This window comes from Myxocyprinus asiaticus, chromosome 20, assembly GCF_019703515.2.
Source record: "Myxocyprinus asiaticus isolate MX2 ecotype Aquarium Trade chromosome 20, UBuf_Myxa_2, whole genome shotgun sequence".
In the NCBI taxonomy this organism is placed as follows: Eukaryota; Metazoa; Chordata; class Actinopteri; order Cypriniformes; family Catostomidae; genus Myxocyprinus; species Myxocyprinus asiaticus.
This window is the reverse complement of record NC_059363.1, coordinates 34,161,310-34,185,016: the sequence shown is the minus strand read 5'-3', so window position 1 is coordinate 34,185,016 and position 23,707 is coordinate 34,161,310. Positions and strand designations below refer to the sequence as shown.

Below are 23,707 nucleotides of genomic sequence, written 5' to 3'. Positions count from 1 at the left end.
TATAGAAAACAACATAATATTAAAATGTATTAAGACTCAGATTTAGGTAACAATATTGCAAAAATTGCAAACCCCATATTAAATTAATAGGAAATTGCTCATATTTCATTTGACATCCTAAAGTAGACAGACAGCATTTTCTGAGGCTTAAGCACCTCTTTTCACTGACCCTTTGCCAAAAACAAAACAAAAAACCTCAAACTTTTTTTTTTTTTAATGGAAAGCACTTCAACCAATAACTACATAATTATTTATTTGGTTAAACGGAAGTCAGTACACTCATTTAAACAAAAGATTAAATGGGGCAAGCACAACAAAGGGCCAAGTTCAACCCATGTCTAAGCCCCACAGTATATGAAGACCCTGAACACTGTAATCCATCTGGCAGTCATTAGTTCTGTGCTGATTTCCTGATCATTCTCCTCCAGTGGTAAATGATGATTCTCCTTCCTCACTTGGCTCTTCTTGTTTCGCATTTCCTATCATGTTAACTTCAAAACAAAATTGTAACATGTCTATAGAAACATCCAGGATTTGAAACAAGAATGAGGAGTTTATACTGAGACAGCTGAACAGCTTGAAAACAATTTGCTAATGTGACAGAACCATCTACAGGGTCCACTTGTGTTCTTGGGTTTTTATGGATTTGGTTATTACTAAATCAAAATGGGAAGTTGGGATGCAAATAGATCTTGTCTGAGAAAAGATGCAAAGAAAATATTTTTCAAGGAAAGTGATTCAGAAAAGTTGTCTCTGACGCACTGTATTTTTTTCTGCAAAAAGAGATTCCATGTGTTTTATGCCTGAACAGATGCCACCGAGCAAGAAGGAAAGATGAAGAGGAAATGCTAAACTAAGCCAATGCTAGGTGGACCGTCAGGATTACCAACCTAATCTTAGGCAAAACTGAGAACTGGATAGTAGATAAAGGTAAATGAATGGATCAGTGCTACCCAAGACATATATTCCTAATATACAGGAGTATTAGGTTCACAAAAACTTTGGGATTGAATGTCCATTTTAAAAGGAATGGTAGAATATGAGGAACAAATTAAGACAGGATACTGGAAAGCATGCTGAAAATCATGTTCCCTTGTGTACAACACCCCTGAATATTTTTCCTCCACAACCTGACTTTAAAAAGTGATGTTGGTCTTGCAATCAACCGCGTTGGTTTCACCCATCTTGCAACCCCCAACAAATTTTAAATGGAGTAATCATGTTTAAGGTTTGAGATAGTTGTGTTGTGTAGAGCTAGTGGTGAATGTGGGCTGAGGTACAGAGAAAGAGATAACAGTAGTCTGGCACATTGAGTGTTGAGGTAAGAGCTGGTAGTTCTGGTCCTTGCAGAGGTCAGTTTCTCCTGGATCCGAAGCTGGTCTATGCATACATGGTTAGCTGGAGCCACTATTCATTTGGAGAAATTGAATTAGCTGTTTAACATTCTGAATACAACTTTGTAATCCAACTACCTTGTGATAAAGATGTATCAGAAAGTGAACAATACGAGAGAGGTGCAGTGACTACATGGTGGCCAGGAAAGTAATAAGTTCACAAGCACATGAAATGAAGACACTGTCATTACCTAGATTACAAAGAGTATGAAGACTTAATTAAAAGTGCACTATGTATTTTTTCCACTCAAAAAAGTTTTACACCTAAAGAAATTAATAGTACTTATGATAAATATATAGCAAATCGTGTATTCGTGTTAGCATTTTCTTATTGTGAATGCACAATGTCTCCCAAAATTCAAGCGCAAAATTTATTTGCAATTAAATTTCCAGTGTTTTACAAGTGACAACACTGTCATATTGGAAAAATGAATGGCAATGTCTCCATTTGTGATTTTGTTTCACTAGCATCACATTCCAACCCTGCCAAAATTCAAATTGAATCGCAATCCATTTAGCAATTGCGTTTGCCAACCATGGACACCTCTCAATCAGCCTTGGGGCAGTAGTTGTTACTTTAGGTTGTCTTCAATATTTCTCCATAGCAAAGCTATCTATTTAACCAACAGAAGTATCATGTTTGGTGATCAAGATTTACCTCATTAAAATGTGTGATATTGGAAGCTAAGGATTAGTATATGACACTACAAGGCACAAATACTGTATATTGCCAAGTTAAAAATAGCACATCCTAGAACTCAGTGTACAGTGCATCCGGAAAGTATTCACAGCGCTTCACTTTTTACACATTTTGTTACATTACAGCCTTATTCCAAAATGGATTAAATTCATTATTTTCCTCAAAATTCTACAAACAATACCCCATAATGACAACGTGAAAAAAGTTTGTTTGAAATCTTTGCAATTTATAAAAAAAAAAAAAAAAAAAAAAAATTAACATGTACATGTATTCACAGCCTTTGCTCAATACTTTGTTGAAGCACCTTTGGCACCAATTACAGCCTCAAGTCTTTTTGAGTATGATGCTACAAGCTTGGCACACCTATTTTTGGGCAGTTTCTCCCATTCTTCTTTGCAGGACCTCTCAAGCTCCATCAGGTTGGATGGGGAGCGTCGGTGCACAGCCATTTTCAGATCTCTCCAGAGATGTTCAGTCGGGTTCAAGTCTGGGCTCTGGCTGGGCCACTCAAGGACATTCACAGAGTTGTCCCAGAGCCACTCCTTTGTTATCTTGGCTGTGTGCTTAGGGTCATTGTCCTGTTGGAAGATGAACCTTCGCCCCAGTCTGAGGTCCAGAGCGCTCTGGAGCAGGTTTTCATCAAGGATGTTTCTGTAAATTGCTGCATTCATCTTTCCCTCTATCCTGACTAGTCTCCCAGTTCCTGCCGCTGAAAAACATCCCCACAGCATGATGCTGCCACCACCATGCTTCACTGTAGGGATGGTATTGGCCAGGTGATAAGCGGTGCCTGGTTTCCTCCAGACGTGACACTTGTCATTCAGGCCAAAGAGTTCAATCTTTGTTTCTCATGGTCTGAGAGTCCTTCAGGTGCCTTATGGCAAACTCCAGGCGGGCTGTCATGTGCCTTTTACTGAGGAGTGGCTTCCGTCTGGCCACTCTACCATACAGGCCTGAGTGGTGGAGTGCTGCAGAGATGGTTGTTCTTCTGGAAGGTTCTCCTCTCTCCACAAAGAAATGCTGGAGCTCTGTCAGAGTGACCATCGGGTTCTTCGTCACCTCCCTAACTAAGGCCCTTCTCCCCCGATCGCTCAGTTTGGCCAGTCGGCCAGCTCTAGGAAGAGTCCTGGTGCTTCCAAACTACTTCCATTTACGGATGATGAAGGCCACTGTGCTCATTGGGACCTTCAGTGCTGCAGAAATTTTTATGTACCCTTCCCCAGATCTGTGCCTCAACACATTCCTGTCTCGGAGGTCTACAGACATTCCTTGGACTTCATGGCTTGGTTTCTGCTCTGACATGCACTGTTAACTGTGGGACCTTATATAGACAGGTGTGTGCCTTTCCAAATCATGTCCAATCAACTGAATTTACCACAGGTGGACTCCTATCAAGTTGTAGAAACATCTCAAGGATGATCAGTGGAAACAGGATGCACCTGAGCTCAATTTTGAGTGTCATGGCAAAGGCTGTGAATACTTATGTACATGTGATTTTTTTTGCGTTTATGTTTAATAAATTTGCAAAGATTTCAAACAAACTTCTTTCATGTTGTCATCATGGGGTATTGTTTGTAGAATTTTGAGGAAAATAATGAATTTAATCCATTTTGGAATAAGGCTGTAACATAACAAAATGTGGAAAAAGTGAAGCGCTGTGAATGCTTTCCGGATGCACTGTACATGAAATGGCATCCACTTACCTCCAGTACATTAAGTCTGATGGTTCCATCTCCAACTTGATCAAAGGCCTGGAATGCTCCTGCAAAGAGAACAGGTTAGCTTCAGACAGTGCATGCTTATGTTGCATGATTATTACAATGTAGAAACCACAAATCAATTGTTGGTAAAATTTACTATAGTAAATACTTCAACCAGAACCCACTAAACCTTTTAGAATGTACTCTATGTATTGTTTTGAACACATACAGTACATGAAGTTGTTCTTCAACCCCGTAACATTCAATCCCCAAATATTTTGAATGTAACTGGGTTGGCAAAAAAAAAAAAAATGTTTTGAAAAAGAATTGTCATGGGATATATATAGGTGCATCTCAATAAATTAGAATGTCGTGGCAGAAGTTCATTTATTTCAGTAATTCAACTCAAATTGTGAAACTCGTGTATTAAATAAATTCAGTGCACAGAGACTGAAGTAGTTTAAGTCTTTGGTTCTTTTAATTGTGATGATTTTGGCTCACATTTAACAAAAACCCACCAATTCACTATCTCAACAAATTAGAATACATCATAGGACCAATAAAAAAAACATTTTTAGTGAATTGTTGGCCTTCTGGAAAGTATGTTCATTTACTGTATATGTACTCAATACTTGGTAGGGGCTCCTTTTGCTTTAATTACTGCCTCAATTCGGCGTGGCATGGAGGTGATCAGTTTGTGGCACTGCTGAGGTGGTATGGAAGCCCAGGTTTCTTTGACAGTGGCCTTCAGCTCATCTGCATTTTTTGGTCTCATTTTCCTCTTGACAATACCCCATAGATTCTCTATGGGGTTCAGGTCTGGTGAGTTTGCTGGCCAGTCAAGCACACCAACTTTTTTTTGGTCATTTAACCAACTTTTGGTGCTTTTGGCAGTGTGGGCAGGTGCCAAATCCTGCTGGAAAATGAAATCAGCATCTTTAAAAAGCTGGTCAGCAGAAGGAAGCATGAAGTGCTCCAAAATTTCTTGGTAAACGGGTGCAGTGACTTTGGTTTTCAAAAAACACAATGGACCAACACCAGCAGATGACATTGCACCCCAAATCATCACAGACTGTGGAAACTTAACACTGGACTTCAAGCAATTTGGGCTATGAGCTTCTCCACCCTTCCTTCAGACTCTAGGACCTTGGTTTCTAAATGAAATACAAAACTTGCTTTCATCTGAAAAGAGGACTTTGGACCACTGGGCAACAGTCCAGTTCTTCTTCTCCTTAGCCCATGTAAGACGCCTCTGACGTTGTCTGTGGTTCAGGAGTGGCTTAACAAGAGGAATACGACAACTGTAGCCAAATTCCTTGACATGTCTGTGTGTGGTGGCTCTTGATGCCTTGACCCCAGCCTCAGTCCATTCCTTGTGAAGTTCACCCAAATTCTTGAATCGATTTTGCTTGACAATCCTCATAAGGCTGCGGTTCTCTCGGTTGGTTGTGCATCTTTTTCTTCCACACTTTTTCCTTCCACTCAACTTTCTGTTAACATGCTTGGATACAGCACTCTGTGAACAGCCAGCTTCTTTGGCAACGAATGTTTGTGGCTTACCCTCCTTGTGAAGGGTGTCAATGATTGTCTTCTGGACAACTGTCAGATCAGCAGTCTTCCCATGATTGTGTAGCCTCGTGAACCAAACTGAGAGACCATTTTGAAGGCTCAGGAAACCTTTGCAGGTGTTTTGAGTTGATTAGCTGATTGGCATGTCACCATATTCTAATTTGTTGAGATAGTGAATTGGTGGGTTTTTGTTAAATGTGAGCCAAAATCATCACAATTAAAAGAACCAAAGACTTAAACTACTTCAGTCTGTGTGCATTGAATTTATTTAATACACGAGTTTCACAATTTGAGTTGAATTACTGAAATAATTGAACTTTTCCACGACATTCTAATTTATTGAGATGCACCTATATATATATATATATATATATATATATATCATATTAAATTATAATGTGTGATTTATTACAAGAGAGAACAAAATTAACTGATATTACTACAACCCCAATTCCAAAAAAAGTTGGGACAGTAAGAAAAATGCTAATAAAACAAAAAGGAGTGATTTGTAAATTATATTCACCCTTTGCTATATTGAAAGCACTACAACTTCGTATTATATGATGTTTTACCTTGTGAATTTCATTGTTGTTCTTTTTTATTTTTTTAATGTACAGTAATTTCAAATCAGATGATTGCAACATGCTCCAAAAAAGTTGAGACAGGCAATTTAAGACTAATAAAAATTTTACGAGTTGAAATAACAAGGTGATGTAAAACAGGAGATGTTAAACAGGTGAGGCAAGCGTGTCATAGTATATAAGGAGCCTCCAAAAACAGCCTAGTCCTTCAAGAGCAAGGATCATTTGAGACTTGTCAATTTGCCAACAGATGCTTCAGCAAATAATCCATCACTTTGGGAACAATGTTCCTCATAGCCAAATTGGATGGCTTTTAGGCATTTCACCCTCTACAGTGCACAATATAGTTAAAAGATTAAAAGAATCTGGTCAAATCTCGGTGTGTAAAGGGCAAGACGAAAACCACTCCTGAATGCACTGATCCCTCAGACGTCACCGTCTTAAAAAACATAATTCATCTGTAATGGATATCATGAACATGGGCTTGGGATAACTTTAATAAACCTTTGTTAGTCAACACCACTTGCTGCTGCATCCACAGTTGCAGGATAAGACTTTACTATGCAAAGCAGAAGCCCTCCATCAACACTGTCCAGAACTGCTGCAGACTTCTCTGGGCTTGGTCTCATTTTAGTTGGAAAGTAGAACAGTGGAATTGTGTTTTTTGGTCCGACAAGTCCACATTTCAAATATTTTTTGAGAAACATGGCCGTTGTGTTCTCTGGGCCAAAGAGGAAAAGGACCATCCATTCTGTTATCAGTGTCAGGTTCAAAAGCCAGTGTCTGTATTGGCCAGGGGTGTGTCAGTGCCCATGGCATGGGTAACTCGCATATCTATGAGGGCATCATTAATGCAGACAGATATGTACAAGATTTGGAGCAACATATACTGCCATCCAGCACCATCTTTTCCAGGGACATCCCAGAATTTTCAGCAGGACAACTTCAAACCACACTTGCTTAATAAGCAGAGAGTGCAGGTGCTAGATTGGCCTGTCTGCAGTCCTGACCATCTCCAATTGAGAATGTGTGGTGCATTATGACAGTGCGCAATACGGCAACAAAAACCCCATGCAACTGTGGAGCTGAAAATTCCACTTTTTAAACTTAAACTTGTGTCTTCAGTGCGTAAATGCTTAATAAGTGTTATTAGAAGAAATGGTGATGTTTCACAGTGGAAAACACTCGACTGTCCCAACTATTTTGGAGTGTGTTGCAATCATCTGATTTGAAATTACTGTACACTTTCAAAACAACAATGAAATTCACAAGGTAAAACATCATATAATGTGAAGTTGTAGTGTAGATAGCAAAGGGTGAATATAATTTACAAATCACTCCTTTTTGTTTTTATTAGCATTTTTCATACTGTCCCAACTTTTTTGGAATTGGGGTTGTAGAAGTTACTCAGTTATCTCAGTTAGCTGTAGGGTTAGTAACAATAAATAATTAGTGGTACTTTGCAAGTAACCACATATTTTGAATTGGGGTAGAACTTTAAGAATCTGCCATTGAAAAAATAAGATACACGTCAAACAACATGATCTTTCCGGAAATTGGCAAGTTAGTTTAGAATATTTTGCCACCCATATTTGGGCCCAATGTGCTGAATTCGGAACAAGTGCCACCCTGCGGCAATGTTGTTCCTTTGACGTCATAATGCAGATACTACAATCGTAAATAAGTTCGTTCTTGTGCTTGCGCAGTGTCACTACTGTAGTTCCAGATCAGCTACTATTTTTCCAGTGCAAAAAGGTCTGCTTGCATGTAGTTCAACAACTTACTGAACATCCCCTCCAGTCGCACAAGACAGCTGATGAAACTGTCGAAGTCGACGTTCATATTTTCATTGGCATAGCGCAAGGTGATGATGTCATACAGCTGGTTATTCAGACGGAACCCTGAACGGCAAAAAAGACGTGACTGTACAGTGAGTCCAATAGAGTTACAGTAATTCTTCAACATCAGTACAGATGAACACGATCTACTCAGAAATGCTTGCAGACCATTTAAATTTACCTGCATCGTTGATGGCATTCCTCATCTCATAGCTACTGATTGTGCTAGTATGATCAAAGTCATAGCGCTTAAAGATTTCCTGCAGAGAAGATTTAAATAAATGTGTGTAACAGGCTTTGGTGCTTTATTTTTATATAGGAAAGAATGAGTACACTTCAAACCTGCCACTGTTTGATTTTGTTCCACAAGTGTCTGAACTCTTGAAGGTTAAGTCTGCCTGTTCCATCCATCTGTTTGATTAGGGTTAAGAAAACTTTGTTTGGATAAATATACCAGTCTATACATTAAAGTTCTAAAACTGCTTCCCTGGTTATTTCAAAACTTTGGGGAATCTAAATTCTAATGGATCATTCTGTGATGGGTTGAATTAATGTAGCTCTTTAGGGTAAGTAACAATAAATACATGTTGGTACATGGCAAGACAGTAACCACATATTTAGGATTGGTGGGGGGGGGGGGGGGGGTTGGGGTTTAGACACCCAATGTCTATGGTGTTTACAGCCCTAGTATCTTCGGCCTGGTGTAAGAAAGTGTGATTTCTTGACAGTTCAGCAGTTTCAAATGAAATGGTAAAATAAATAAAACAGATTTCCCTAAACTTTTCAGGCACAAATCACACAGTTTCCTGAGCATGGCCCACATGTTTTTGGATAAATCCTTCACATGGGCTAGGTTTATGATCATGCATATTGGGTACAGACATCATGCTAATATAAAAATATGTCGATATCACCTTAAAAAAAGATTAGAAATGCAAGCAATCTTTATACAAAGGATACGTCCATTAGGGCAATCATACTTCTACAGTTCTCTCGACTGAAGCCCTCAGTGGGAATGTCCTTGTCTGTGAATAAGCCAATAGTTCCTTGAACATAGTTTACAGAATAACACATAACCAATAAATAATCAAGCAGAGATCCTTACATTTAGACACCACCTTGTTCAAGACATCTCTGAGCTCACTGGCCGAGATCTCCATTTGCTGTAAAATGTATATATAAAAAGTGTGGTGTTTATTATGTTTATGATGCATAAGTCAAACTGTAATAATATTGCTGTTACCATTGTTACCACTGGCATGGTCAATTTTCCGGTCCCACCCCACCACCATACTCACACTCCCCCCAGCGCTCACTGGCTCCCCAGTACTCACGTCCCCCGCGATCTGCTGGAAAATGGACAGGAACTGCTGGTCCTCCTCGCTCTCTTCGCCAGTGGAAGCTGGAGCCGGCTGATCAAACACAGCAGTTACAAATTACATATGATTAATTATTTTAATTGTTTTTATTGTATGAGAAGCTACTGGATTTAAAAACTTCTGAATTAAAAAAAGAACGTACTCTGTGAATTCTATGCCCTTATTCACAACAGTTCATACATACTTTGGGCAGCTTTTTCCTTCAAAATACAGTAAAATGGTCAAGTAGAATATTGAGAAATAATGGAATACACTGAAACCTTGAAAAGATTAAACTTTATAATATATTTAGTGTTTGCCCATGCAAAACTTGTCATAATGATAAGGTGTTTTGGGTAGTTGCCAGGGCAAGTTGCCTATGAGTGTACTACGTTGTTCTGAAAGTTTTTAGTGCACTGCTAAATGTTTTTTTGTGTATTGCCTTCGCAAACACTGCCAATGAGAGGACCAGCATATGCTAAAAGAAATGCTTTTATTTTGCTCCATTGTTGCTCCATTATTTTTTATTAACAATATTTCAAAAGATTATGTCAGGTAGATGCTGGAGCATACCTGAAATTGGTCAGATATTTCTCACATTTGCTTGTAATATTTGGAATAAGAGCACATGTCTGGTGTGACCTCAGACATCAAACACGTGGGCTTTTCAAACTTGAAACTGTTATCCCAGAATAATTCTGAACCAAGGTTAACTTTTTTTTTTTCATTTAAAAATTACCAAATGTTACCATCAAACTGTTCAAACTTTACCCATAGTTAACAATTCACAGTGTATACCTTTGACTCCACAATTCAGGGTTAGCACCAACCCTACTCTGAAGCAATATGATCACAGAGGAAATCGACATACTGCTTCCGAATGTTCATGTACCCTAAAATCGACCCCATTCTGCTGAACTCTTGACAAGCATCATCCCCCATCTCCTGAATTACTGACAAGTGGCATCCCCCATCTCCTGAATTACTGACTTTTACATCAGTTCAAACATGTTGACCATGTTCATCTTCAAACTCCACAGGTTCTGGTCCTGTGGAAACCATCCCGTTCACATAAACAATGATCAGCGCAATTCAGTGGTTGCATTTTCACTCTAAAATACAATTTTTACTCCACTGATGGTTAGGTTTAGGGTTGGGTTAGGGGGTAGGGTTAATAAAATATGCACTCCTATTGACTGCACCACATCATTTGCAACTAAAAATACAACTTGCTTTTGGCGCCACCCTATGGACATTTCACCTCAAAAACACTTCCAGTTTTGACCACTGGGGGCAGTGGTTAAAATTTTGGTAAGCACAGACCAATTTCATGAATTCACAGTGTGATCAGTCTCTCTGGAGCAGGGCTTCAAAACCCAAGATTAAAAGCGGTGCTAACCCCCTTTCAAAAGATTCAACTTCTGCCTTCATCGGCCAAAATCAAAGGACAATTCATCTACATGTATTTCCCCAGTTAATTTGTGATGACTTCAAGGATTTTAACACTAAAACTTAAAGTTCATACAAAATAATTTTGTTTAACCATTGACCCTCAACACTAACTTAGTTTACTAATTTTAACCATTAATATTTCTAAACATATATTATAGTTTTATTTCCTGTACAGCTGCTTTGAAACAACGTCTGTTGTGAAAAGTGCTATACAAATAAATTTGACTTGACTTTGACTTGATTTTAGATTAATTTTATGATCAAGTACTTACCACTGGATGATCAGCCTCAATCCTGTTCTCTATCTCCCTGAGAAAAAAACAACACTGGTCACCATTGTAAACAGTATGGGTAATAAAAGAGCGGGAGCCTTTTCTGCACACACCCATTTTGCAAGTAGGTTTTTTTCTTCATATTTGAGTTTATCTTTAATTTGTCTTTTCTTTTCAGGCACTTTTGAGTAATGGCCAAATGACCAATATCAGCCATATAACCTGATGAAATATGTGCCTGTTTTCTATGCCAAACAATTAGTGAATTACTTTATGTACAATGTAACTTTGATTGATCATAAAGTTTGATTATCTTAAAATATGGTAAAAGTTAAAATATTCTCAGTTTAATTAATAAATCATGACACTGTTAGTACAATACACGCTAATGTGCGGAAAAAGTGAAGTTTCATTAATGGTTGTAATGATTACCACAGGGTCAGTGATTAATTTACATTTAGGCCAAATGGAAACTGAAAAGTAAACTGGAAATCATCCAAATTAGCTATACTACGACATCATCCTTATTGAAATACTCTTCGATCGTTGATCATGCTTTAAGCTCCAGCTTGAACAGGCAGCATCATCAGCAGTCCTTTGTGTGTCCATGTCTTCCTTGTAGATGATGTTTAACTCTGCATCAGATTGGGTCAGAACTGAAAGGAAATGTTTACCGGAGGGTCCCAATATGTGCTGTTGCTTGTCCTAAAAAAGATTCCATTACAGCCTCGAACTGGGGCCGATTTCTTCCAGGTCTACAAATCAAATTGTCATTAAAATACATGTCCTTTGTAGGTTTCACCCCCTTCACTAAAGACAACTATTAGGTAACTACTGAAATACCTTGTTATTCCTGTGGTAATATAACCTTGCCCATGTTACTATATCACCATAAAGAATCTAAAGCGGCATTTTTGAGCCATTCATAACCCACTGACAATTGCCCAAGCTTGTTCTGAAAGATCTTTTTTCAGTACAAGAATAAATAGGATGTATAGAAAGTTGACATGAGGATCAACTAATGTAACAGCTGATTGCAAGTCAGATGTTGCAGAAGTTTTTGACCTATGACGCATGATTTAAAGTGACAGTTCTAACAAACAACTATAACATAAGGCAAACACCATAACATTATTAAAATTAGGAATGTGTGGTGAGGAATGTTTAAAGGGATAGTTCACCCAAAAATGAAAATTCTCTCATCATTTACTTACCCTCATGCCATCCCAGATGTGTATGACTTTCTTTCTTCTGCAGAACACAAATTATGTTTTTTAGAAGAATATTTGTGCTCTGTAGGTCCATACAATGCAAGTGAATGGTGTTATGCTCCAAAAAGCACATAAAGGCATCATAAAAGCAATCCATATGACTCCAGTGTTTTAATCCATATCTTCAGAGGTGATATGATAGGTGTGGGTGAGAAAAAGAGAAAAAGTCCTTTTTAGCTAAACATTTTTTTCCCTGCCCAGTAGGGGGCTATATGCATGAAGAATGTGAATCACCAAAAACACAAGAAGAAGAATGTGAAAGTTAAAGTGGAGATTGACTGAGCAGGGAGGAGAATTTATAGTAAAAAAGGACTTAAATATTGATCTGTTTCTCACCCACACCTATCATGTCGCTTCTGAAGACATTGATGTAACCACTGGAGTCTTATGACTTATGTGAAATTTGGAGCTCACAAATTTTTGCACCCATTCACTTGCATTGTATGGACCAAAACAGCTGAGAAATTCTTCTAAAAATCTTCATTTGAGTTCAGCAGATGAAAGAATGTCATACACATACACGTAAGTGTGAGTAAATGATGAGAGAATTTTCATGTTTGGTTGAACTATTCCTTTAAGTCTGTAACACCATCTGGCATCACTGCATATTTAGAAAAATAACACCATCCCTCCCATCCCCTGTTTCCCCACTCACTCAGAGGTGTTCCTCTTTTCAGAGAAGATTCGGAGGATGAACTCGCCCTCCTGGTGGGGTTCGTAGGTGGAGGGAATGATGACATACTCGCCAGGACTCAGACGGAAACGCTGGGTCACCTCTCGCAGGTTAATATAGGCCCTGGAACGAGCCTTAGAGGAGTTAGACATAAAGAACTCCTTCTGCATGTGCTGCTTGTTTCCATGCATCTGACAGCCAAAGAGAAACAGAACAACAATAGAGGATATCTGATAAGTCTGTATGAATTCAGTATATATATATATATATATATATATATATATATATATATATATATATACATATATAAAACAACTATGACCAAAGGCAATAGGGACTGCACTGCATGAACAGGACAATATACATAAGCCCCGGGCAGACAGAACTCTGTAAGGGTCCAAAAATTTGTCTTCTTTCCAGTTTCATACCTCCTTTGGCACCTATAGAGACATGGAGAGAGTTACAAGAGTGTTGGGTCCATTACCGACCAGGTAATGAAAACAATTTATAGTTTTTTTTTTTTTTTTGAGTGATTTCCCTCAAATTGTTCACTTGTCATAGTTTACTCCCCCTCATTCATTTATTCAACAAACAACGAATTACATTTCCATCTCTTTGTCACACAAAGCTATAGTATGGCCTCAGTAAACTTGGAATCTAGCATACAAATCATATGGACTACTTTCACTGTGCTTTTTTTGTGCTATTTAGAGCTTGATAGCCCCTGGTCTCTATATATTTTGTTATATGGAGTAGCTAGGATGTTCTGCTTTCATCTCAAATGAAAAAAGTCATATAAGTTTGGAATAACATGAGGATGAGTAAACAATGGCATCAATTTGTAGTAGCACTATTCCTTTAAAGAGTAAACATGGTGGCATGTGCAAATTTCAGTACCTCATAGATAGAAAATCCAATAGTGAAGAGATTTGCACCCAACTTGCGTTCTCTACGTCTGTTTTTCTGCATCAGAGCAACAACAAAAGTGCAGGCCACTTCATCATCCTCTGGGTCGTCATCTTCCTCCAGGAGACGCAGGCGGTATTGTGGGTTTGTCCAGAATGTGTCTATAGTAGACCATTCACATGATGTTGAAAATATGCTTTCAATGCTTGTACATCATAGTGTAAAAAAAAGAAATGACAAGAAATTAATGACTAGTGGGAATTAAATTTTGTTTTTTAACAATGTACCCACCTGGATAATTCCTGCAACCTCCAGCAGAGCAGCCTCTTACCCAGCGTCCCTCATTAACAGACACCGTCCACTTGTGTAACTTATCATCTTCCAGAGCATCAGGGGTCAGATTGCAAATCTCAATCTTGGTGTAATTTTTCTTGAAGTCCTCAAATGACATCCTAAACATTAGGGATGGGACGATATGGTTATCTCATGATTCGGTTTGATATACGATATGAGGTTTACGATTCGATATGATTACACTTAAATGACAAAGTATGTCAGAAAATTGTGTTTATTTTTTGAAAATTTTTTGCGCAAAATGCACATTATAATTTCTCATCAAAATAAAGTTCTTTAATACACAATATAAATCTTAAAAGTTTAAATAATAGAGTTTCTCATATACCTTTCACTAAAAGAAACGATCACAAACAAATGAGCCTTCAAAAATAGTGGACTACATCCAGGCTGATCAGGTGCAGAACAAGCAATAGAACTGAACAGAGCCTGTCCTGAAAAAGTATATGAAAGTGTATATATATATATATATATATTAATAATTTGTTTGTCTTGATTATTATAATCAAATTTTAACTTTTTAAAAATATAAAAATTCTACTTTCTATCAATTAAAATACTTTCTTGAAATTATATATATACTGTATAAGGATATGAGCTGTCAATGTTTGAAATAAAGTGTACAATTTACAAGCAATAACATTAAGTTTACGTTCATTTATATGACAAGCACTATAATGGTACTGTCACTTTAAGAGTTTAATGCGCATCTCACAGACTTGCGGCACATTTATTAACGAGAGAGAAGTCTAGTTTTTTAGCACATCCATGCTATTTGTGATCAAAAATAATATTTATTTTTATTTTTTTATCTGAATGTAAAGAACAGAAAGGAAATTAAAAGACACAGTATTCAATGAGAGTGGAGTGTGGGATCTCATCTTTGATGGACACACATTACACAGAAGAAATGGTCCGTTTTAATCTCAAGCACTTTTCAACAAATCAAGGCGATTTTCCAGATATTCCAGTATTTAAATTTCTAAGAGCTAAATTCAGGCACTTTAAGCACTTCAAGGACCTTGTGTGAACTGCAAACAGTGTTGAAATAAAGTGTAGTAGGGGTAAAATCAAGCGATAGAGAGATTATGATGTTTGACATGTCATTACATTTATGATCACATGGACAGTAAACAATGTTTCAAATTTCAAAATATCGAGTCTCGATATGGTTCATAATTTTTTGGTTCGTGATATGTTGAAATTCAATATATCGTCCCATCCCTACTAAACACTGCATAAACAATTTTAAAAAATTATCGGTATGTTTGAATATAGGGGAACAATTGGAACTCTTGTTCAAGTCTATTGCTCTCAGAATCCATCAATGGGAGGAACATTTGCTATAACTCACCAGAATTCTCCATCTTCTGCATTCTGTAGCTGGAGTTTCTCTTTTTCAACTTTAGAGATGGTTTCCCATTCTTTTGAACTGAGGTAAAAAAAAAAAGAAAAAAGAAATTTGAATGAGTTCAGTCAAACTTACTGTTATGTTATAGAATTTTTATTTTTTTATTTCTAAATTCAGACATAAGCAGAGACTCACTTATCACTCCAAGATCCGTTCCATTCCACTTGACCCCAGGGGTTCCGCAGACGCACCAGACGTACTTTAGACTCCTTCTGCTGGGACTGTTTACACTGTCGGCACAAATAATGTTGCTCAAAACAGGAAAACCTATACCTATAAAGAAATACCTATAAAAGACGCAACAAAACAACATCTTTACCTCCTCTACAGCTGTCACAGAGTAGGCATGTCCTTTCACAAGACCTGTTGCAGTACGGGTTTCAAAACGGGCTGGAACCAGGGACTGAGAAAACAAATAAATTGCTTTTAAAATCTCTTTCTAGGATGTGGACTTTCTACACAACACAATTGCTACCAATTTTTCAGTACCCTGACAAATTCCTGAATTTTCCTATTTGTTTTTTGTATAGGGTTTTTGTTAAATAGACTGAAGTCAGTGTCTATATGGAGACCAACTTGTCCTCAGTATCCTCTATGGGTGTGGCTTGGGAGGTACTTAAGGCGATTCTTAGGGGTTGGATCATACAGTATGCATCATTCACCAAAAGCACAAGAACTCATGGAATTGGAAGGGAATGTTAAAAGAGCCGAGGCAAAGCTGAATTGCAGAATGTCATCTAATGGCCTCAGGGAATTGACCCGATTGAAATACAGATATAATTCCATTTTGTCATGGAAGGTGGAGTTTTGGCTATTCAGGGCAAGACAGTCATATTTTGAGTCGGGGGACAAAGCAGGGAAGCTTCTGGCTAGTTATATAAAAGAGAGAGAGTCTTTTTCTACCATTCCCTCAGTGAAATCTGCTGGTGATGAAATATTTACCCCAGCCATTGATATCAATAATGCTTTTAAAGAATTCTATCTTGATCTTTATAGTTCCACGTCTTCGTCTACTGATGAGGATATTAGAAACTTTGTGAAACCATTAGAACTTCCAAAACTGGCGAATGAGTAAAGGAATTCTCTTGATTCTGAGATAACCTTATTCAGGGCCGTAACTCTTCTGATAACATAAGGCTTTTCATTAATGTCACATGGGCAGTGATGAAAATCAGATTCCGGTTGCTGCCATCTCACTTGACGGCGAAAAGGCATTTGATATGGTAGAATGGGATTATCTTTTTGAGATTTTGAAAATGTATGGGTTCGGGAATACTTTTATTGGATGGATTAAGTTACTTTATAGACACCCGGTAGTGGCGGTTCAAATGAATGGATTAATTTCAGATTATTTTACTCTGGATAGGGGCACCCGGCAGGGTTGCCCTGGAACCATTAGCAGCCGCAATAAGAAAGGAGGATGATTTTCCAGGGGTGGTGGTGGGAGGCATGGCGCTTAAGCTTTTGCTTTACGCAGATGATATTTTATTATTTGTCTCCGACCCTACTAGATCTATGCCTTGCCTCCACAGAATTATTAATTCCTTTTCTAGGTTCTCAGCATACAGAGTCAATTGGTCTAAATCCGAAGCTTTGGCTCTGACAGCCTACTGCCCAGTAACAGCTTTTCAGCTGGGCGCCTTCCAGTGGCCCAAACAGGGCATTAAGTATTTGGGTATTTTATTCCCAGCAAATTTGTGTGATTTAGTTAGAGTTAATTTTGAACCATTAATAAAAAGGTTTTCGAGCAATGTGGGTAGATGGGCTTCATTACATTTATCTATGACTGGGAAGGTTAATGTTATTAAAATGAATTGTATTCCAAAATTCAACTACCTGCTACAGTCTCTCCGTATAGATGTCCCCCTCTCATATTTAATGCAATTTGATAGCATAATAATAATTTATAATCATATTTATTTATCACACATTTGCACATATACAGTGAAATTTTTCACATATCCCAGCTAAGCTGGGGTCAGAGTGCAGGGTCAGCCATGATACGGCACCCCTGGAGCAGTTAGGGTCAAGGGCCTTGCTCAAGGGCCCAACAGTGGCATTTTTGGTGGTGCTGGGGCTTGAACCCCTGACCTTCTGATCAGTAACCCAGAGCCTTAACCGCTGAGCCACCACTGCATAGTGAAGTCCATCATTTGGAATGGTAAACGTCCCAGATTACATTTCAGTAAGTTACATAGGCCGATTGACAAAGGTGGGCTAGGCCTACTCAAGATTTTGTTTTATTATTATGCATTCGGTCTCACACATTTGGCTCATTGGTCGCGTCCACCTGAGAGAGCCCCTCCCTGGTTTTGTATTGAACAGGAAGTGATTGCCCCTATTTCGCCATTGCAAAGCCTTTCTATCAAACTAACCAGAGAAGTTAAGTTACACCCTGCTATCTTGCATTTGCACTCGGTGTAGACAAAAGTGTCCAGAGTGTTTAATGCAGACATTTATTTAAATGTGGCCTCGAGCATATGGCTGAACCCAAAATTATGTATTAATAAGTACCCTTTCTGCTGGTCAGAGTGGATTGTGAGGATGGTTAATACGCTCGGTGACCTATATGAGAGTGGAGTGTTGAGATCCTTTGAAAATATGGTTCAACATTTTGGGATTCCCAGGTCTCAATTCTTTAGGTATTTACAGCTGTGCCACCTGTTCTGTACTATTTTTGGGAGTAGCATACACCCCCCTAAAGTGGCAAATACTCTGGAAGTGGATGATTACTGCTTTTGGAAAAGGTCATGAGGCATCAGTGTATAAAACCTGTTAATTCAGAGTCTGTGGGATGGAGCTTCAACTTCTCTCAAGAGATTATGGGAGAAAGATTTAAACTTATTATTGGAGGAAATGTGGGCTAGGATTCTAAAAAAACATCAAGTCTACCTCTAGAGATGCAAGGGTGTGCCTTATGCAATTTAAGGTTTTACATAGATTCTACTGGATCTTAAAGACACACCCACCTGCTGGCGATGCCAATCAGAAGATGGGGATACAACCCATGCTTTTTGGTGGTGTGTTAAGTTCCAAGAATTTTGGTTGAGGGTTCAGGGTTTTATGTTTGATGTATTGGACACTCACATTTCATTTTGCCCCAGACTCCGTATTTTAGGCGATGGGGCAGTCATTAATATAGGGGATAGATACATAAAAAGTTGGGTTCTAGCCGGAGTTATGATCGGCAGACGGATTATTCTAAAGGGATGGAAGTTGGCTGGAGCGCCCTCATTTCAGGAGTGGTGCACAGAGATGGGTGGGGTGGCGGCATTCGAGGAGGTGACATGTAGAAGGCTGGGAAACTTAGATTTGTTTAATAGGAAGTGGGGTAGATTTTTAGCCTTTTAGGAGGGTTCTTGGGGAGGGGCAGTGGAGATGGATTTGTAGTTTTAAATGTGTGTGTGTGCATTCTTACTGTTTTTTGAAATTATACTTTTTATGTTTTTTTTTGTTTTTTTATGTTTCTAAATAATTATGACCACTGGGGTGCATGTTTGTGTGTCTGTTCTGGGGGAAGGGTTTAGTCTAATTTTATATAATTTGATTCCATATTTTCTGTTATGTTTATTTAATTTGTTGAAGGGAATCAATAAATATTGTTAATAAATAATAATAATAATAATAATAATAATAATAATAACATTTATTATTTAAAAAATTAAAATAATACATGCGAATCAAATTTATATGGGGTTAAACACAAGTGTGAAAGCAGTCAGTGATGTCATTTTCTACATGACTCACATCAATGGAGCAGCCCATGAGGGATCCTCTCTCCAGAGCTTTCATCATGATCTTATACAGCTCTTTGGGAGCTTCCTTCATCTCATAGAATTCAGTGACCCCTCCAGTAAAGTCCTCCATTCCCTCAGCAGTGTTCCCACCCTTAAGAGCCTCGTAGGAACCATGAAGCCTGGACAATAATACACAAATTTTTTGAGACACATAATCGGCTAAATCAAAGACTCTCTGTGGCTCTCAGCAATGAATGTGTATACCTTACTCTTTGATAAAAAAAAAAAAATTAAAAAAATGGGAACATTATTTATAATGTTAATTAATACTTTTTGTACTTTAGTTATTGTGCAGTCACCTTGGAAATAAAGCATTGTCTCTAATAGAACCAAGATTTTTTTTTTTTCTTGTGCTAAATATCAATTATTTGAGATACATGACCTTTTGTAATTATATTTTAAATCAACAAAATGTTATTGGGAAATATTTTAAGATGTGCTAGGTCTTGGGTTAGACATATGAACTGCTGCATCTCTGCAGATGATTGAGGAAAAAAAAGAAGAAAAAAAAAATGATTCTGCTGACACTGGTTTGGTTTTTGTTTTGACAATCTTCACCAATTCCATAACAGATCAGCATTTAAATGAATGTCTTTGGGTGAATTTGTACATACTTGGCATAAGCTTTTTCCAGGAGAGCGCTCCAGAATTCATTCCTCTCAGCAGACTTGGTGAACACCAGCTGGTTGTTAAATGTGGGAATACGGTCATCAACGACAACATCCACCCAATCTCCATAACGCCAGAACTTAATCAGAACATGGAGGAATGGTTAGAGAAAGTCATTAAGATTGAGGATTTATAAACATATGAAATCAAAAGCTGCATTGCTGAATCACACCGACTTGGAAATGGAAAATTCCAGCATAGCCATCAGAGAAGCTCTGTTCTTGAGGAACAACACGATATAGCAGCTTCTCATTTAGAGTCAGGCACGCAATAGCTGCAAGCAACCAGCAGTCACCTAAAAGAACAGTAATAAATTGCACATGTCATCAGAGAGTGCTTTAGATACAGAAAATTAATATATATTCATGGCATTTGTACTAAAAAGGGGCCCACACTGCTGACCTCAGTGTTTTTAGATTGTCCAGGGGAACATTCCAGGTTGGTAATCTACTCTATGCATTTTAACCTTTGTTTCTTTGGTCTCTTTTATCGCCCATGTGTTGGACACAACAAAAGAAAGCATGGTTAGTTGGACTCCCTTCCAACAGAATAAACACAATATACTGTAGAGGGGTCCCTGCTGGACTTGTATTCCAGGGGCCAATATAGGGTTGCCACAAAGTTGCACTGTCACTAAACACGCTCTAATGTCTTGACCCAAAAGGCAAAGGTAAATACCAAAGTATGCAATTTACTGTAAAGTGTTAATCTTACCCAGGTCTCCCTGGCAGATATCTGTCCTGCTAGCACCTCCGACAATGAACTGTGGGTTTTCACATATCTCCTGCAAGACACATTTCATCAAAGACTTCAATGTTTCATTGTTGATACAAGAGCAATAAAAATATCTATCAATGTACAGACAGATGCTTCTCCATTGCAATAGATAGATAGATAGATAGATAGATAAACATAGAGTGAATATCCCTCTCTTGGCATGTCAGTTCCTATCCATTACACAATACTGTATATTTTCACTCAGTCTTATCTTTTTAATATCTGAAGATCTCATACAATTCTTGATGATCGTCTGGCCATTAACATAGATTCTAAATACATCAGTATGTGTATATGTACTTAATGACCAATTAAGGGTCTTCATTTGTAGGGTTTTAAAGGAACTTCCATTAGTTGTTCTGTTTCATCCATAATCTCATAATAAATCCATTCCATTTCCACATCCTGCCCATAAATTGAGTCCCAGTTGAACCCCCATAGGCCCTCTCGCTCCTACCTTGGGCCGCTTCCAGATGATGTTCTTAACTTTGTTGGATTTGTGGCCCAGCTCTTTGTAGCCAAGGGAGTCCACAGTGGCAGGGAAGGTATCATCCTCAAAAAGGGTCTTCTTCTGGACATACTCCTGCCTGAGGGTGTTGTAGTCCTGACCGCTGAAGCGGATGGGTTTGCTCAGTGATCCTTCTCCATCCCTTCTCTCTCTCTCCCGGATTAACCGGTCGCAAAAGAAACCAGAGGGCGTATAGGGCATCTTGTCTCGCTAGTGTTTTTTTAAGGATTGAAAAAACTGGCTTTTGTCACCACAACTTAAGTCTTGCAAGCCAAAAATCCCTGGCATAAATTCAAACAGCTGAGCTCTGATTGGCTGTCCAGCTAAATGGCACGCCTTTCATGTGGTCATGGAGTGGATAATAGGGTAAGAGGAAAAAGTCTATGTGTGAACACACTCCTTTTTACCAATACATGCGTAAACACACACACAAACACACCTAAATACATACATACACATACATACACAAACCTTCACAGCCTTTGGACTGCTCCCATTGGCTGATAAACAATGAGTATTTGGCGATAGTTGTGCTCTCGTGCCGTCATTGTAGGGTGACACAAAGGAGAGCGGCCCTGCAAAAAGAGGCCAGTGAGATGGCCTGCCTCAGCAGAAGGCATTCACAGCCTTTAAATCAGTTCTCAATGGAGTTCAGCATTAAGCACTCTCAGCATAACCATAGCAGGCTTACACTTACTTAACAAAACTGACTATATTCTGTCATTTTATCATTTTAATCAAAAGTAATGACCCTAAATTGAGAATACTGTTGAATATTCATTTGTTTTATCATACACAGGTCATGAGAAAATCATCAATTATTTCTCAATAAGAACTCTTTATTTAAAAATCTAAACTTTTCTAGTTTGAAAACAAAATCTCAAGCCATAATGCATTAGTTTACACTTTCATTTAAGTGTGGCAAAGGATAATAGCTTATATTCCATTATTCATTAAAAACTGCTTTTAATGTGGGAGCTGTGACCTCGGCATGAACAAAACATCTAAAAATAACAACAAAATAATCAATTTAAAAAATAAAATAAATCCGCTATATTAGTATTTCCCAGTCTTGCTGTATTCCCAGGCCCAGGCCAGTGAAAGTCTGTACATGATGTTTTGGCTCAAACTTAAACATGACTGAAGTCTTCCCTGCACCTTTAAGAGAGTAACAGGAGATTCAGTGACTAAACTCTCTGGTTTATATCCAGCTTGGTTTCATCAACATTACGTGACCGTGGCAAAAAGTTTGCAAAATGAAATCACGTGCCTTATTAAATATTTCGCTGCAGTTTCCCAGTGAAATGTCCAGTGGGGGCGCCAAAAGCGAGTGAAATGGTGTTGTAATCAGACAAGGTTTTTAAGGTGAATATTAGATAATATTAAATAAAACATACCTTCCCAATCTAAAACTTTAACCTAACTCTAACCAATAATGTTCTTAAAGCAAATGTGAGGTGAACAAAACAGACATCCTTACCCTAAACCAACACCTAAACCTAACCAATAGTGTCCAAAAACAAACTGTGAAATAAAAAGCACATTTTCTGAAGCAACCACGTCATTTTGTGGGGCTTCTATGACATTGTCGTCTCGTGTCAGCTTGAGTGCTCCGCTGGACTCGAACCACGATCATCCGAGTCCAGAGTCCAACACTTTATCAGCTGAGCTACCACGGAAGCTAACCCCATTGAAATAAGTGTGTAAATGTAGGTGAGTCTTTAATTTAAGCATTAAAATGTATCGCTTTTCAAATGTTACATTATAGAAAAAGTGTTTTGATATCATAACATAGCAGTATGTGAGAAATAGTGTGTAAAATAAGTGATTAAAAAGTCATAATCAGCCAATATAGATGTGATTTGGGTGGAAGTGAATAAAACGCACAGTTGTTGTAGCGCCTCTAGTGTTCATTTCACCAGGAAACTGTGATAAAACATAGAATTCTGCACGTAAAAGTAAGTTTGGAAAAATGTAGTTACAGTAACGTTCATTCTATGAGACTACGTTGCTCATATCTGACATAATCTTTCAGGTATTCTCTAAAAAAAGCATTGCAAAGGGAACTGCATAAGTATTTTTTTTTTACCTTTTCTCACCTGATTTGAGCTTAGGTTTTCTTTTCAGACTATTCTGACCAAGAATGATGACTGCAAACAAGCCTTTGTCATAAGCACCGCTGAAAACACAAGAGCCAAGAAGAATGGTGTATTGAACTCTATAAATACATACAATGATAAACAACCTGTTCTACCTTGTATTATTACATACTAAAAAACATATTTCTTTTTTGCGATAAGATCACAACAAATGATCAAACACTAAAACATGCTCTTTATAGATTTACATACAATATATCTGAGGATATAAGGAAAATGAAAAAGTGATGTTGTTCAAAAGTTACCTGCTGACAAGCTTGCCTGCCCGCATGCTACAACGGTGCAGGCAGAACTGCATTCTGTCTCTATAACTGAAAG

General features: G+C 38.1%; 1 protein-coding gene across 2 annotated transcripts; it reads right to left on the bottom strand.

Annotated features, from left to right (window-relative positions):
- Positions 1–77: 77 nt before the first annotated feature.
- On the bottom strand, positions 78–21,614 carry LOC127411246 (calpain-3-like). Of its 2 annotated transcripts, none has more exons than XM_051646664.1 (21): positions 21,180–21,614; positions 20,660–20,729; positions 20,122–20,240; positions 19,891–20,024; positions 19,227–19,395; positions 15,799–15,882; positions 15,615–15,709; positions 15,423–15,500; positions 14,006–14,166; positions 13,706–13,875; positions 13,237–13,248; positions 12,791–12,999; positions 10,865–10,901; positions 9,081–9,194; positions 8,888–8,945; positions 8,743–8,807; positions 8,125–8,193; positions 7,964–8,042; positions 7,729–7,845; positions 3,798–3,856; positions 78–1,407 (listed from the first exon to the last, which is right to left on the bottom strand). In XM_051646664.1, exons 1-21 carry the CDS (start codon positions 21,429–21,431, stop codon positions 1,381–1,383), a joined length of 2,178 nt encoding a protein of 725 aa, XP_051502624.1. In that variant the 5' UTR covers positions 21,432–21,614; the 3' UTR covers positions 78–1,380. The 2 variants fall into 2 exon arrangements, with proteins under 2 accessions (XP_051502624.1, XP_051502625.1); XM_051646665.1 differs by having other exon boundaries at positions 9,117–9,194.
- Positions 21,615–23,707: the final 2,093 nt, after the last annotated feature.

Coding starts and splice junctions, on each gene's coding strand:
- LOC127411246 (XM_051646664.1), bottom strand. CDS start 21,431: ATGCCCTATACGCCCTCTGGTTTCTTTTGCGACCGGTTAATCCGGGAG. Junction 20,730..21,179: donor TCATCTGGAAGCGGCCCAAG/GTAGGAGCGAGA, acceptor TGTGTCTTGCAG/GAGATATGTGAAAACCCACA. Junction 15,501..15,614: donor AACGGATCTTGGAGTGATAA/GTGAGTCTCTGC, acceptor TTTTTACCTCAG/TTCAAAAGAATGGGAAACCA.